This window comes from Ascaphus truei, chromosome 3, assembly GCF_040206685.1.
Source record: "Ascaphus truei isolate aAscTru1 chromosome 3, aAscTru1.hap1, whole genome shotgun sequence".
In the NCBI taxonomy this organism is placed as follows: domain Eukaryota; kingdom Metazoa; phylum Chordata; class Amphibia; order Anura; family Ascaphidae; genus Ascaphus; species Ascaphus truei.
The window spans coordinates 143,172,504-143,189,672 of NC_134485.1; the positions used below are offsets into that span (position 1 = coordinate 143,172,504).

The following is a 17,169-nucleotide window of genomic DNA, read 5'->3' on the forward strand; positions in this document are numbered from 1 at the left end:
GCCCAGGCTTTGCTTCAAATGTGGGTCCAACAGGCATTTGAGTGCGAGCTGTGATAAGATCAGGTGCAGCCAGTGTGGGGTTCTTGGGCATAACCGATCTGTATGTCCTAATACTGTACTGTGTAACTTGTGTGGGGGACAGGGTCACTCTTTTAGGGAGTGTCCTGAGGTGGCGCATAATAATGCTCCCCAGGACACTGAGACAGCCCTTGTAGAGGAGACCCAGATAAATGAGTTTGGTGCCATGGAGTTATCCTTTGAGCAGGAGCAGGAGGAGGTGCAGGAGCCAGCAAGAAGAGAGGCAGGAGGGGAGCAGGGGCCAGTAGCAGCGGGCGGGGAGCAGGGGCCAGTAGCAGCGGGCGGGGAGCAGGGGCCAGTAGCAGCGGGCGGGGAGCAGGGGCCAATAGCGGCGGGCGGGGAGCAGGGGCCAGCAGTGGCAAGCAGGGAGAAGGGGCCAGCAGCGGCAGGCAAGGAGCAGGGGCCAGCAGCGGCAGAAGGGGATCAGGGGCCAGAAGCGGCAGGAGGGGAACAGGGGCCAAAAGGGGAGGGATGGGAGCATGTAACTAAAGCAAAGAAAAAGGCCAAAGGCAGAGGTCACACTAGGGAGTTACAGTCATCAGGGATACCCACCTCAAATACCTATGATGCATTGTCTTGGGGGGATACTATGGATGCAATGGAGGAAGGTGGAACAGAAGCCCTCAAAAGTGAGGGGGAGGAGGAGGGAATAGCAGATACTGTAAAAAAAATGTAAATATTTGAAATAATTGCACTGAATTTGTGTTCTATTGTTTTTATTTGTATTTTTTTTCCCTCCCGATGTAAATATGTAATGTTTTGACTGTCTGTTTCCAGAATAGAACAGCAACAGTGGGAAAAACTGTGGAGAAATGTAAATATTTGAAATAATTGCACTGAATTTGTGTTCTATTGTTTTATTTGTATTTTTTTTCCCTCCCGATGTAAATATGTAATGTTTTGACAGTCTGTTTCTGTATTGTATATGTTGCATGTTTTTCAACAAATAAAATCAGAGCACTCTGCTATGTGAGCTGCTAGCCAGACGGATTCACCAAACTAACTCTTCCAACCAAAGTAAGAATTGTTCATTTGTTTTCCTGACTGCTTAAAATACACTTATGGTTTGGTAAATGGTTTAGCCAGCCAGCCAGCCTGCTAGATAGGCCTGGAGTGTTAGTCAGTTCTCCCAATGTGGAGCAGGATTTGGTTTGGTGTTTAAAGGGACAGTGTACCCACATGTTATGTTATGCTGTGGAGAAATAAAGCCACTGAACGTTTTCGTTATCCTGAAACTACACGTGTGGACTGTTCCCTGACCTCGGTTACAGGCCGTCCTGCCACACCCACATTCACCCAGCCCCGCTACCCACAATAAACTGTTCACTGGTGTTTAACCACTTAATTGCCTTAGCAACTAGCCGCTAAGGTAATGAAGCAATTTTAATATTAATTTGAATACAAGTGTAGATGAGCAGGGGGTCTCCGGAGCAGAACCGCATTGATTTGAGGACCCTGTGCTTCCCGAGATACAGGCACCATTATGGAGTGCTGGTATTTCCAATGCATTTAAATGTATTGCTTCACATGACCGTAGGAATAAAATGCTGTGATCAGTCGCCAGGCCCCCACAGCACCACCACCCCTCCTCCCCCAGCACCGCCACCTCCCCCCCGCCACAGCACAGAGCCGTCCCGCTGCAGTGCAGGGTCGTCCTGCGACTCCTGCCACTCCCCAGCAGCACAAGGACATCCGGCCCCCATCCACCCCGCTGCACCGGGCCGTGCCTCCCACCCCCCGCTGCACCGGGCCATGCCTCCCACCCCCCGCTGCGCCGGGCCATCCCACCAGCCCCCACAGCATTAGGGAGCCCCACCCCGCAGCACCACCGGCACGCCAGCCCACCCACCCCCTGAAGCCACAGGCCTGACCGAACATCTCCAAGGTAAAGGAACAAACGATTAGGGAGGATGAGCACCCCCAAACAAACTGACATGTGCTGCAGAGTATAAATCCAGAAGTATGAAGTCCATGTACTTAAAGCATACAGCTCCGGACAACAGGTAGTTAAGTTGGTAAGTATATATCACATAAAGTCAACATGACTTGACCCCTAGTGACATGAACTGAAGCAGAAAACCAAAAAAATTATTTTTGCTGAAGCATGGAATTTACAGCTAGAAAATGCTGAGTGTAAAGTTTGCCCTGTCGGGTATGAAAGGATTGCTGTGTAAAGCTAATGCCTTCTGTTGAAGCGAGTGAATTTGCAGCTAGCAAGTGCTGTGATTAAAGTTTGCCCTCTCTGGTATAAAAGAAAGTAAAAATGGATTTTTGCAAAGAAGTTGCCCTAAGAAGAACCCAGAAGGTTCAAATATTGTAAAGCAAGTACAACTTACGTGTATTGTGCAAAGTCTGCCCCGTCGGGTGTGGGAAAAAAACAAACAAAATAAACGGGGTTTTAAAATGGCCGTCGTCAAGTGTCTGTTTTGCAATTTACGGAATCATACAAAACAGTGTCCCTTCAGGCCATATGATGATGATGATGACAACTCGTGCGTGGCCACAGGAAGAGAGCTGCAAAAGTGACCAGCGTTCAGAGCACAGGACCCCATAACCTTGGAGTCGGTGACCAGGAATTCGAAGCCGTGCCGGCTAGAAGGAAACCAGGTAACTTTCTAAAGGAGACAGTATGCTGGGCCTGTCATGAACCAGGTCACACGGGAGAGGTGTGTTCCCAAATTCTCAAATATAAACACTGGCAACAGGAGCAACATGATGAATATTGTCTCCCACAGCTGCAAAAGCAAGCAACGTATTGTGAGTACAAGCAAGATGTGGAAGCTGATACCAGTGTGTGTGTGCCCAGTACCACTGATGTGTCTGGAGCTAATAAAGCAAAGAGAAAGAAGAAAAAGAAAAATATTTATCAAGTCACAGAGGAAGTGACTGAACCACTTGAGCCTGCGATATCAGGACAACAGGTGTCAGCAAGCCACCGAGATTTGCTACAGACTGGAGTGATGGGCAGAATGGAACGGTGGCAAAGGAAAAGAAGGAGCAAAGGGAAGCTGAATCCTTGATTCAGGACAAAGAGGCCTTAATTTCTGCACTCCAAACTGCCCACCGTGATTATGATGTCTTGCACGAGCAATTGAATAGGGAGCGAGAAGCGAACGCCGAGGTACAGAGGTGTATACTCCCAGCGATACAAGAGTATGAGGCTTTAAAGAAAACAGAACGTCTCTTACGGAGTGAGTTGGAGGAGCTGACGACAAGTTTGGATAAAGCCAACACCTCAATTGCTACTATGGAAGAAAAGCAGAACAAGTCTGATGGACTAATTGCGCCAAGAGGAGGAGATGTCCGTCCGTCAGGTGGCCTGCCTGACATTGCACCATGAAACCGAAATGGCTGATATCCACAAGCGGCTGGACCACACGACCAATGAGGGGGCCAGGCTACAGCTGCAGCTGGACAAGGTCCGGGAGGAGCACCAGCAGCTGCAGGTCCAGAATAAAGAAACAGAGACAGATTTAAGCCTTTCTCTGAGTCTGCTAGGAGATGTAGAATCACGACTCAACTCTAAAAAAGCTGAACTAACAGCTGCACTGGGTGAAAGAAGAAAGGAAGAAGGACAGCTTCAAGACCTGAGGAAGGACCTGGCGTCTGAGTGTTCTGGCCGCAAGATGGCGGAGAAACAGAAGTGTGACCTAGGCAAGGAGCTCGAGGCTGTGAAGACAGAGCGGGATGCTACGTTGGATTCTACTGCTGCCCAGCAGGAGGTTTCTCAGATGAAGCGTGAGGAAAAGCTTACAACCCCAAGACAGACGTTTGGGTTACTGAAGCAGTCCAAGGAAAAGGTGGCGGTAGAGATAAAGCAAGGGAGGCGCACCAGGAAGCATGACCGCGATACCGTTGCAGTACTACAGTATACTATCCACAAGGCACGGAATGCGAAGGACAAATTGCGATGCACTAGCACAGTAAGAATCCAGTCATACTACAGTGCCCAGGGGACCCAAAGTGGATTCCTTGCCATGAGGGCAGTTCTGTGACGAGACAGTCACGAATGAGACGGAAGTGTGCCCGTGATTGTAAGAGGATAAAGACCACACAGTTTGTCCAGTGACTCTCCCAACAGAGTAAGTTAAAGAGTCAAGACAGAAAGGCCCAAGCTTACGAGTCTGCTGGCGGTAAAAGAAAGGTGCTATGGGGTGCACTTCGGATGAATAAGAATCCCGACCAAATTGAAGTACTAAATGTAAATATTGTAGAACCCAACACTGGAGGTACGCTGATGGAGAAAGGTCCAAAAGCCATCACCGCTAAAACAGAGTTGCTATCTTCACAAGAGAAGGCCAAACAGTCACTGGCGAGTGTATGCAATGAGCTGACCGAGGTCAATGCTCTTCTACAGGATAAGGGAGACCCTGAGCACAAGAGGACAAGGACAACGATGCATCTACAGGATTTGCAGATCAAGGTCACAGTGTGGCGTAGAGTCCTGGCAAAGAGAGCTAATAGACAGCAGGATGCTCAGGAACCTTTGCAAGAAGAGACACAACAAAAGCGGAATATCAACCTTAAACTGAAACTGGCACAAGACAAGGAGATAGTGAGGTACCAGTCTTCAGGCCCAGATGGCTTGCTAATTACCCCAAAAAGAAAATGCCTAAATTGGAAGGCAAGAAAAAAAAAGGGGGAGGGAAGGGCCGAAGTCGGACATTTTCGACAAAGATGCTGGTGCACGGGAATGGTGCACGGGCCGCTCACAGGACAATGTTTCGCTGGGGGGAGGGATATGTGACAGAGTCACTGACTCAGTAAGCTGGAATGGAGGATGTGTGTACTTTCCAGCACTAAACAGTTAACCTATAGTTGGAGAACTGCATACACCTGCAGCCTAATTAAGCAGGATGCCTGAGAGAGTGCAGGTTTAAAAAGCAGGAAGTGGCTCACACAAGGTGAGCTTGTTTTTCCCCAGGATGGTGGAGAGACTTCTCCCGGCTAGGAAGCCCTAGCTGTTGCTCTGGTTCCCCAGTCCTGCGAGGAGCTTTGCTGCTGGGACCAGCTGGGACCCCAACCCAGGATAAAGATAAAGATTGCTGCGAGCTGGACACAGCCTGCTCCCAGGAACCAGCGTTCCTGTTTGCTACTGGAGCTACAATACAGATAAGACTTTATTGTTATACTTTATTGTTATACTTTGTGGAGCACATGTTTTGGGCATAGCCAGATTAGCTGGCTGCCCTGTTAGTAAGGGCTCAAGAAGTTGAGTTAGTTTCCCTAACGGGAAAAGGTTTTATTTTCTATAATTTGGTTTCTTAAAGCGACGGTGCACCCGTACTCTATTTGGTTGTGGCTAATAAACCACTAAAGTTTAAAGTTTCCCATCGTGTCTAGCGTCTTGCTGACCCCTCCGCGATGCCGTCCTGCCACACTATATATACAGTATATAATGATGTCTCTATGATTTGGGCTGGTGAATCGCTGGGCTAACCACGCAGTTAAAGAGAGCTGGACTGCGAGTGTAAATATACTCCAAAGTGGAGCAGATTTTGTTTGCTGATTTTCACATCTTTGCTGTGTTTAAAGCGACAGGCGCAATAAAGCCTTGTTTTAATTTCACCTTAAATAGTCTCCGTTGCGTACCTCTGCACATGTCCTCTTACAGTCATCAACAGTATATTCCAGTCTTCTAGCAATCAACAACCATGTAATATTATTAAGGATGGTATTACTATTACAAATCCCAATGACATTGCAAAAGCAGTCAATTAATATTTTGTGGGGTGTGCTACTAACCTATTAACAAAACACAACCCAAACTAGAAACATGAAGCTCAGTCAAAGTTCCTACAACTTTGTTCCCCAGCCATTGCCATACTGCTTCCCTAACAACTCTATTTTGTCTGCAGACCATATCCATAAGACCTAGAAAACTGCCAGAGTTGTCCTGATCTTCAAAAGTGGGGACAAAAACACTGTCTCAAACCACAGGTCAATCTCTCTTCTCCCAATACTATCCAAAGTCATGGAAAAATGTGTCTGCAAATATCACTGCACCGGAATGACTCCAGTACACTAGTGGGTTGGCTTATCACAACAACAGTGTTCAACACTGTTGATCTTATTTCTTCCAGGTGAGGGGAGCGCAGTATTCACAGCGTATGAAAAAAATAGAACAAGGAACAAAATAGTGCGACCAGTGTAGTGAAATGAATTTCTAGGTGAATATAATATCAATTCACTCACAAATTTCTTCTTAGATTTAGAGCATGTTAAAGACTCAATCTCTCTCTAACAGGAGCCATGATAGGAATGGACATCAACGTGATCTCTCTCACAGCAGTGTGATGAATCCTCTTGTATAGCTCAAGGACATATAAAGAAAACTCTCATAGTTTGGTATATTCCAAAATGTATTGCACATCACAGCATATGAAGGTATTAATACGCTCACATTTCAACATGAAAAACGGGCATTGTACGAGTGATGAGGGTCTCGTCTCAATCTCCGGCGCGCGCCTCTCTCCCGGATCCCCACGCCACTTCCAGTGATGGTTGGAGTATGGGCGGAAGTAGGTGAAGATGTGCAGATACCATTTGCCTGTACTCCTCGTCTTGCAGTAAGCCCAGAATGGATAGATTCTAATCATTTCGCTCACGGGTTCTTCAGGGATCCTATCCTGTGTGTCATTATCTTGATATTTATAAGCTACTGGATCTTTGAAATAATTGGCTTAGGACAATGTCCAATCAATCGCCTTTAGTCAAAATTGTGCAAACTCCATTTATGAATGAACATTACCTGCTATTATGTTGTGATTAAATATGTCGCTCAATATACAGTATAGTGGCATTCCAAAATACAACTGTTCACATGTAATTGATAACAATATGAATAGATTAATTAATATGGCGCAACGAGACTAAAAAAATATATAAAAAGAAAATAAAGGTCAAATACATATATGGAGGAAAGCAGAAGAAAGAAGTATATAACTAAAAGTTACATCAAATATAAAATATAAAGTATAAAGCTAATTAAAATGTTTAACTTATCACTGAGAAACCAAGTTACCATCATGATTATATAAGAAACCCTCCAATATCTATGTCCACATTGAGACACCCAGGGGCCAATGTGTGCATTTTATGGATCCACAATGTTTCGCGTTTAGCTAAATGGTTCAACCTATTACCCCCACACTCCCCTCCAATTTAGGGGAACATGTTCTATGCCTTTATATTCAAGGTATTTAAGGTCAGATTGATGGTACAATTTAAAGTGTTTTGATACACTATGGGCGAGCACACCCTTCCTGATGTTTCCCAGGTGTTCCAATATAGTCTGGAAGTACACCCTATATACTGGAGGCCACACACACACACACACACACACACACACACACACACACACACACACACACACACACACACACACACACACACACACACACACACACACACTACAAATGTAGATTTACAGTTAATGGAGCTTTCTATGGAAAATACTTCCTTAGTTTGATTAAAACGGAATTTGAATTTCTCATGATCCTTACAGTATGTATACAAGCTTTACATATTATACAACCAAAAAAACCTTTCGGTTTATCTAGCCAATTCGTAGGGGTTATATTTTTCCTTTTAAAAGGAGTGGGGACAAATCTCCCCTTAAGGTTTGGCGCTCTACTAAAGATCGCTTTCGTTTTTTCTGGTAACTGATCTTTTAATATACTGTAGGTCGTTTTTCAAGATGTGCCAATGTTTAGATACAATATTTCTAATTTGTACTGCCTCTCGATTGTATTCTGTAATGAAGTACATATTGAATTTCCCATCATTCTGAATTTTCTTTTTCAGTCATTAGTTCACTTCTATTTACTCTCTCTCTGTTTTAGCTAGAGCTTTGTTGATACAGTAGTACTTTAACTATAGTTTCGCTCACAAAACATATTAACCAAGATCTCTGATTGTTGTTCATATACAGTATATATATCATCATCAGGACAGTTATGCTTAATCCAACGAAACTGACCATATGGTATATTTTTAATCCAGTTGGGATCGTGACAGCTTGAGAATTAGCATACATGATGTACTGTACGCTGACATTTTAATTACTAAACCAAAAAATAATGCAGCCTGAACTATCAGGTTATGATTATATTTGTGGGGGTTTTCAGAGGAACAGAGGGTTGTTTTAAAGCTTACCTTTTAAGTTAAAAATAATTTTGTTTAATTTTTCTTAGGTCATTATCAATTTGCTGGACTTTGCACCATTTATTACAGCAGCAATTTTTTGCGGACACCTTGGAAAGCTGGAACTGGATGCAATTATGGTTGCCAATACTGTATGTACAAACGTATCCATATATTTTATTTAGATCTTAAAGGAGTAAAAGTCCAAAGACCTTGGAGGCACACTGTTTAGTGCAAGGTTAATAGTTGCGTGCAAGAAGTGGATGGTTAATCGTTGGAATGCAATTCTGCGGCAAAACATACAGCATCATGTGTATCAAAGAAAAGTCTGATTGATTTAAATGGGATTTTTTTGTTTATCTTTCATACCTATGGTACAGGCTTTGTTTTCTTAGTGTAGTGCTGGTTATCAATAGCCTTTTTCTTGCTATCTATTCCCATCTAAAAGTTGTTGGGCCACGATATATGAAATAACCAAAAGCAGCAATCCTGCATTTACTCTTCTAAGCATCATAATCAAATATTAAACAAATAAAATCAGGATGAGTAAAGCAGCGCTCATAAATTGGACATCAGAGTTTTTAGTACTACAGTATCACTTACTTCAGGGGTGAGCAAATTTTTTATGCCGAGCCCCCCTTTTCATCCATGAAATTTCTCGGGCCCCCCCTGTCTGATGTAATCAATCATATGAAGAAAAAAAAAACCTTTATTAAACGGTATACAATGTAAATACAAATATGTCTAAATACTTATTTCAACAGCTCGCGCTTGCAAAATTAAGCTGCGTCCACGCTGCCGCTGAGAGCGGTGACATCACCATCTCTCCAAGCATGAGCACAGGGTGTCCTGCATAATTTTACAAGCACGAGCGGGGGGGGGGGGAATGATCGGGGCTATTTTTGTGTGTGTTTGTGTGGCTGTGTGTGTGTGCATTGACTGCTGCTGAGTGCGCTTCAAAGTCAATTTTGTTGGTCTCCCGAAGCGCCAAGCTTTGGAGACCGTACGCCCCCCAGTTTGCGCACCGCTGCATTTAATCACAACACACATACACACAATCACAACACAGACACAGCACCCCTAGTCAATCACAACACACACAACGCACACGAATATCACAACACACACACTCAATCACAACCAACAGACACAACACACACAATCTACACACACACACACACACACAATCAATCACAACCAACACTGACACAACACACACACACAACACACACAACACACACTCAATCACAACACACACACCACATATTCAATCACCACACACACCACAGACAGACACAACACACAATCATAAGTCACAGACTTTCACCTGGGGGAGGAAGTACTACTGTAAGCCTGCTCCTTTCCCCTATGCTGCTGAAAACTGGAACGGGTAACACAGGAGAAGGAAGGGGATGTATGTGTGCAGGGAAGGAAAGCCCCGCCCCCGCAGTAAGGCCCCGCCCCCTCTGCAAGACGCAGCAGAGAAGCAGCCTCAGCACGGAGCTTCTGGCCACCCGTGCACAGCTCTGCCCACCCCCAGGTTTCCCCGCATGCAGCCCATGCCCCCCCTAAATAATCTTGCGCCCCCAGTTTGTGCACCGCTGACGTACTTCATAACCTCTCAACTGAGAGAAATAAATGCAGAAATCAAATACAACAAAATATAAATATTCTATCCATAGTTAGTTACTGGAGATAAAGACTTAAATGGGATGTTTACAGTGACATGAGATGCAAGATACAATTTCCTATATTAATTTTATTTACAAAATGATCTTGCACATAATGACCCATGTTTTTTCATTTTGTTTTCATTCTTGTCAGTTTGCCTCAGTGACCGGTCATTGTGTAGGAATTGGGTTATCTGCAGCATGTGATACGCTCATCTCTCAGGTAGGAGCAAGAGAAATATTCACACCTTGAATTCTGTATTTCTTTTCAGAGTCTATGTGATCTAAACCATTCCATTATGGACAATAGGGGATATTTAATTAAAATGTGTTATAATTACATCTGTAATTAAAGGGTTACTGCACTTTCAAAGTAGGTCACGACAAACTAATGGCAGTCACCTTCTGAATGTCAGCAATCTCATTATAATATGGTATAAGTCTAAGCTACTCCAACTATTGCAACTTGTTTCAAAGTTCTTTCTAAATTGCAAATTGTTTCCAAATAATTATGAAGTACTCTGCTGTCTTTTCTCATTACACCATAAATATATACTGTATGTAACCTCTCTTCTATGGGGCTACTAGGTGACTATAAGGCGTTACCAGCAGGATAGTATATGCTGGGCCCCACCCTGTGTTGCTATAGGAATACTGATGTGACAAGGGCGAATTTAGGATAGAAGGAAGGTTCTGGAAGGTGAAGTTCCTGGAGGACAATAGGAGAGGAGCCCCAGGGAGAGAAGATAGGGATATGTCCATAAAATAATAGAAGAGACCAGTCCCCCTTATTTATTATGTTATAGATAGGGACTGTGCCCTTTAAGTTAGGATCCTAGAATATGGCTAGTAGAATAAATTAGGTCCCAGAGAGGGGGGACCAACATGCCACAGAGGGCCCCGGGAAGAAGGCTCCCGGATGTCAGTGGATCGGCTCTAATGACAGATCCATATACATATTATTTTCAGCTTTTGTGGAAGTGGCAGTTCCCATACAAAAAAGGGGCACAATCTTCAAATGCATAGAACCAGTCAGGATCCCGGTAAGGGCCCTGTTTCAATGGGGTATAGCTGATGATATTCTGCGTGGGGGGTGGAGGGGACAGGTCCAACTCCAGGAAAGTAACCTGGCAGATATAGCTCCTTCTGAGTGTTGAGTGGGCTCTTAAGTACAGCAATCAAGAAGAATAACCATGAGAAGATAGTACAACGTTGTCATATGTGTGTGATGTGTCCCTGTGGAGACATGAATAAATACCGATGTTACTGAAAGTTACTGAAAGTACTGCAAAAGTTCCTGACGCCCATCATTTTCACTCTTGCTACCTCATTGCCCAACTGCCTGCATCCAGCACCCGGAGTCAAGGTAACCTATGCTGAGTAGCCAAATATTGCAATCCAATGTAATCTCCCAATAAACCAGGCAGGGAGGGTTACATGTAAGTAATGTAAAATTGCAGAGATGCTATCAATGTTGACAAACTGTGTGGGCTGTTCCATTGACTTGCATTGTGTTGAGGAAATATTTTCAGGGAGAAATGTAATATGTTTTAGTACATTATGACAAAATCTCCCTTTTAATTAGAGGGAGTTGGACAGTCAATTCATTGACAATGAACTGGGGTTGCAAAGTACAAACACACATTACACAGGCTGTAAACTTAGTCATGAAAAGAAAGAAGTTCCGGCGCACCACATCGTGGTGTAGCCTTGTGTGTCATGTGCAAATAAAGTTTTCGTATTCATCCGGAAGCAGCTTGGATTCTTGTCATGTGCAGTTGCGCCGGAACTTCTTTCTTTTCATGTATCTTCATTGAAGGTTGCACGCGGGATCGCAGGAGCAGAGGAGAGCAAGACCCAGACCGGAGTTTCAACTTAGGTAAAGGTTTTATTTCCCTCCTACTCCGGTCAGAGTAGTGGTCACAGACTGCACCCTCATTCCACATCCCCACATGACGATATTGACACCCTTGGTGCATATACCAACCACCGAAGCGCAAGACCGTTTGTCCTTGTAAACTTAGTCATTTTGAAAATGTATCTCACACACAGTATATATCAAGGTTTATACATAGTCCTACTGTATATCCCAAAGTGATTACTGCAAGAAAGCCAGAGTAAGTGGTGATACATTTGCTATAATTCACTATAGCCCTGCAAAGAATGAGATAGTTACACAGTTCTTTTTTCTTTTTAAGATTTACGGGGGGAAAAACCTCAAGCCGATTGGTGTAGTTGTGCAACGTGGGATCCTTATCCTGCTTCTTGCTTGCTTCCCATGCTGGGCATTCTATGTCAACACTAAAAATATTCTATTGCTTTGTGGACAAGACCCTGACGTGGCAAGGTATTGTTAAGATGATATTCATTTTCTTATAAGGTAAACCAATCACAAGTATTTAGTCTGCTACAGATGTGTCATAGATCTGAAATTTCTAGAGGGAGGGAGAAAATATGGACCTGTTTTATTGATAGACTAACTGTAGTGGCCAGGACCCATCTTTAATTATATGTTCAAAGGAGTAAAGGAATTTGGTAGGTGAAGATGCGGTGGGGCCACTCGAAAATGGTTTTAGCATTTAAATGTAATTTTATATATGTATGTCTTTATTTATATAGCGCTATTAATGTACATAGCGCTTCACAGCAGTAATACACACGACATCATATAAATAACAAATAATACATCAAGGGAAGAAGTGCTTCAGACATAAAAGTAACATTTAGGAAAAGGACTCCCTGCTCTGAAGAGCTTACAATCTAATTGGTTGGTAGGAAGAACATACAGAGACAGTAGGAGGGCGTTCTGGTAAGGGCGTCTGCAAGAGGCCAAGGTTTATGTATGAGGTGTAAAGTATCAGCAGAGCAACTCATGTGCTTCGTTAAGTAGGTGTGTTTTGAGGTGGGTCATAAAGGTGGATAGAGAGGGTGCTAGTCGGATATTGAGGGGAAGGGCATTCTAGAGGTGTGGAGCCATCAGTGAGAAGGGTTTAAGGTGGGAGAGGGCTTTAGATACAAAGAGAGTAGAGAGAAGACCTCGCTATGCACCATCCCGACTTTTGCGTTCTGCTCAAGGATGTCTTCTTTCTACCCCCTTTGTATCTAAAGCCCTCTCCCGCCTTAAACCTTTTTCACTGACTGCCCCACACCTCTGGAAATTTCAACAGGGGAGAGATGCTGAGTCAGATTTAGAAAAGTATAGAGTGATTCTGGCAGCAGCATTTAGGATAGATTGTAGGGGAGACAGGTGAGAGGCAGGAAGGCCGGACAGCAGAAAGTTACAGTAATCGAAACAGGAGAGAATGAGGGCCTGTGTCAGAGTTTTAGCAGTCGAGCAACAGAGGAAAGAACAAATGTTTGTAATATTGCAGAGAAAAAAACAAAAGGTTTTAGCTACCTTTTGAATGTAAGAGGAGAATGTGAGAGAGAAGTCGAGTGTGACCCCAAGTCAGCGTGCTTTTGCTACTGGGTATATGATAGTACTCCCAACAGTAATGTGTAGGGCCAGGTTTGGGAGGAAATATGAGGGGCTCCGTTTTTAACATGTTAAGTTTAAGTCGGCAGAGGGCTATCCAGGATGTTATAGCAGAGAGACATTCATAAACTTTGGTCTGTACAGCAGGTGTAAGGTCTGGGGTTGAAATGTTAATATCTGTGTCATCAGCATAGAGGTGATATTTGAACCCAAAATATTTGATTGGGTTACCTAGAGAGAGTGTGTAAAGAGAAAAGTGATGAGGTCCCAGGACAGGACCCTGGGGTACCTCCACAGAGAGATCGATAGAGGAGGAGGTGTTAGCAAAAGGAACACTGAAAGTATGATGGGACAAGTAAGAGGAGATCCAGGATAGAGCTTTGTTATGATTACCAAGACTAGGAAGAATGTGAAGGAGAAGAGGTTGATCCACAGTATCAAATGCTGCAAAGAGAGGTCAAGTAATATGAGCAGAGTGTAATGTCTTTGGCAGCATGAAGGTCTAGTGAGGGCTGTTTCAGCGGAGTGAGCAGTGCGGAAGCCAGATTGTAGAAAGTCTAGGAGAGAATAGGTGTTGAGAAAATGGAGCAAGTGAGAGAATACAAGACATCCAAAGAGTTTAGAGGCAAAAGGCAGACGGGAAACAGGACGATAGTTAGAAAGACAGGTAGGGTCAAGCTTGCTGTTTCTGAGTAATGTTATAACTGTTGAATGTTTGAAGGAGAAGGGAAACGTACCAGTGTAGAGGGAGGGGTAAAAAATGTGTGCTAGCACATAGTAGATTATACTGTCGTAGGAGCAAGAAGTTGAAGACCTTCAAGTCTAAGGTTTGGTGTGCTATAACAGTGCTAATTTCTGGTGTCACATATGGGCTGGTAAAGTAGCTGAATGCCCACTAATGTATTGTTATACCAATCTTTTTTGCAGTAGATGTACAAAAGTAATGTTTACATTTTTTCTTTTACAGCCAGTATGTTTGTATGCATGTATATATAAATATATAGCAAGATCATTTTTTTTTACACATGTATGTTTTGTACAGGTTGGCTGACTTGTGTGTGTTGGTGAATATTCCATCTCTTCCTGTAAGTACCTATGCTTGAGTAACTGACTTTACTGAATAGGATAACTAAAATCAATGTCTCCCTTTAAAATAGGAACAGGTATTTATAATAGAAGGTGCTCCATGTATAATATTTATGTACATTAGATTCCTTATTAGAATAGAGCACTTGTTCATCTTCACTTTGCTCGCTAGAGAGGACTACCAAAACCTGCTAACCCCAAGGTCATTGAGATCCTGGCATCCACTCGCTAACTAAGCACACCTAAATAAGTCGCAACTAGCCCGTACAGCATGTCTACCCCGCCACAGGACATGGCCTATTATTTTTAGCCTGGCCTTTCCCCACAACCAGGCTCGAGGTCACCTGCAAAGCATCCTACAAACTTGCATTGAAAATGTCGTGGCCACTTTCCAACAGGAGCACACCCGTGGCATCCCATTTCAACTGCCTATGCCTCAATACAATGCCTCATATTGCCATCACAAATGCAGAGATAACCCTATTGTCCTTCTTACTACTTCTCCCCATGGCTTCCCAAGATTTTGAAACATTTAATATTTCCTAGGTATGTATCATCTCTAACCAAACCAAAACCATGTTAGAACACGTACTAAAAGCTGTGAATGCTCCTTTAAATGGCAATATGCTCAATGGTCTTAACTGGCACTCATTAATTTCCCCCTAAATGCTTTCTTAACCTAAATGCCTAAAATAAAAAAAATAATCCTTTTAATGGTTAACTTACCTAAACCCAACCTAGCTGCTTCCATGGCTGTACTGATCCAGCGTGAATGAGACCACTCATCCCCCTAACTGTTCCAGACTTTTTTAAAACCCTATTAAACTGAAAGGCTGTCAGTGTTGACCCATTCATTTGAATCTGGACCTGGACCTTGCCAACTCAACTCCAAAAAGGATTTATCACCTACACTGGTCACATGCCCTCACCAGCCACCCTAAAACATGAATCCCAATGCCTTCCTAATATTGGATCTCCGAATAAAAATTAATGATTAATGATTAATGATCTTCCCACAGCTTGTAAGGAAGCCTCAATACACATGTATGCAGACGACACAATCCTATATGCACACAGCCATAGCCTCTCTAACCTTCAACACATACTTCAGTCTGACTTTTTGAGACTCGAAAACTGGATTTCCCAAAACAAACTGTTTTTAAACACTGACAAGACTGTAACAATGGTATTCGGGACCAAGACTAAATTTTTAAAGGTTCCAGTGACTGAGCTCCTGATTAGAACCAACGCTAACACCACCCTAACCCCTGTCACTAGTTTTAAATACCTGGGCTTATGGTTTGACTCCCACTTAACATTCGGGATGCACATTGATATCCTGACAACCAAGACCTATGCCAAACTAGGGGCACTTTACAGGAACAAATCCTCCCTAAGTCTCCTGGTCAGAAAGCGTATCGCACAGCAGATGCTAATGCCAATTATTGACTATGGAGACATAGTATACGGCTCGGCACCTCAAACCCACCTTAGCAAACTTGACACCCTCTACAATTCAATTTGTCGTTTTGTTCTCCAATGCAACTACAACACACATCACTGCGATATGCTCAAAGAACTAGATTGGTCATCACTCGAGTCTAGGCGCAAAGTTCACCTTTCCTGTCTTGCCTTTAAATTCTTCATGGGCAAGCTACCCAGCTACCTGAACAAGCTCCTCACCCCTACCACATGCAGCACTTATCACCTGAGATCAGACTCCAAAAGACTATTCATGGTCCCAAGGCTCAACAAAGTATCCGGACGTTCCTCCTTCTCCTACTGTGCACCCCAAAACTGGAACAACCTACCAGAGACTCTCACATCCACCACCAGTTTAAGTTCTTTCAAATCTAAGGCTGTCTCACACTTTAATCTGGTCTGTAACTGTTTCATACGCCCATAATATATATTTTCTTTAACTGTGCATGCAATGTCTTGTATATAATGTATACCCTGTTCATTTATGTAACTGTATTTGTAACCATGTATTATTTGTTTTACTCTGTGCCCAGGACATACTTGAAAACGAGAGGTAACTCTCAATGTATTACTTCCTGGTAAAATATTTTATAAATAAATAAATAAATAAGTATTGTGAGGCCACCATCACGTTGCTGGGTCTTGTATTCCATATTAAGGAAGAAAACTCTGTATTTCTTTATACAGGGTTTATTTACAGGGGTTAAATAACACAATAATAGGCCCACCATCCCTTTAAGGAAAAACAAATCATAAAAATAAAGCCTACTCCTATGGGAGACAACATATTAAATTTACAGTTCACTCACAATTTTCACAATTTTCACAGACATCACATTCAGTTTTTGGATCTGCGTCTATTTGTGGATCTCAATCATAAGTTTCAAAGCGATATTTATCGCAAAGACAATTCACGCAATGCCCTCTTACAGTACATAAGTTGTCATAATACATCCTTTTTAAGGGAATTCCGGGAGAACAATTTCTGCGTCTCCGCAGAAATTGTTCATCATTGGATGACTATAGGATCGGGTCAGTTGATTTAACCAATTGCTTTTTGCAAAGGGTTTATGATAGTATGTTCTGAAAAAGGCATTTGAGCACACACTGTCAATGGACAGGACTGATCTCATTTCAATGACATACGCTATGGATATTGGTACACAATCAAATACAATTCCCAATGAACCTCCCTACTTTATCACTTAGTATAGCAATCAATCTGAGGCTATA

The 17,169-nt window shown here is 43.1% G+C and overlaps 1 protein-coding gene across 2 annotated transcripts in view; it reads left to right on the forward strand.

Moving 5' to 3' along the window:
• The window catches only part of LOC142490976 (multidrug and toxin extrusion protein 1-like), a 164,475-nt gene that overhangs the window by 16,843 nt on the left and 130,463 nt on the right, over positions 1-17,169 (forward strand). For both annotated transcript variants that reach the window (XM_075593336.1, XM_075593338.1), the window contains exons 2-5: positions 8,274-8,375; positions 10,048-10,116; positions 12,092-12,240; positions 14,411-14,453. In XM_075593336.1, the coding sequence (XP_075449451.1) occupies positions 8,274-8,375; positions 10,048-10,116; positions 12,092-12,240; positions 14,411-14,453 (363 nt within the window). The remainder of the gene's footprint in view (positions 1-8,273; positions 8,376-10,047; positions 10,117-12,091; positions 12,241-14,410; positions 14,454-17,169) is intronic.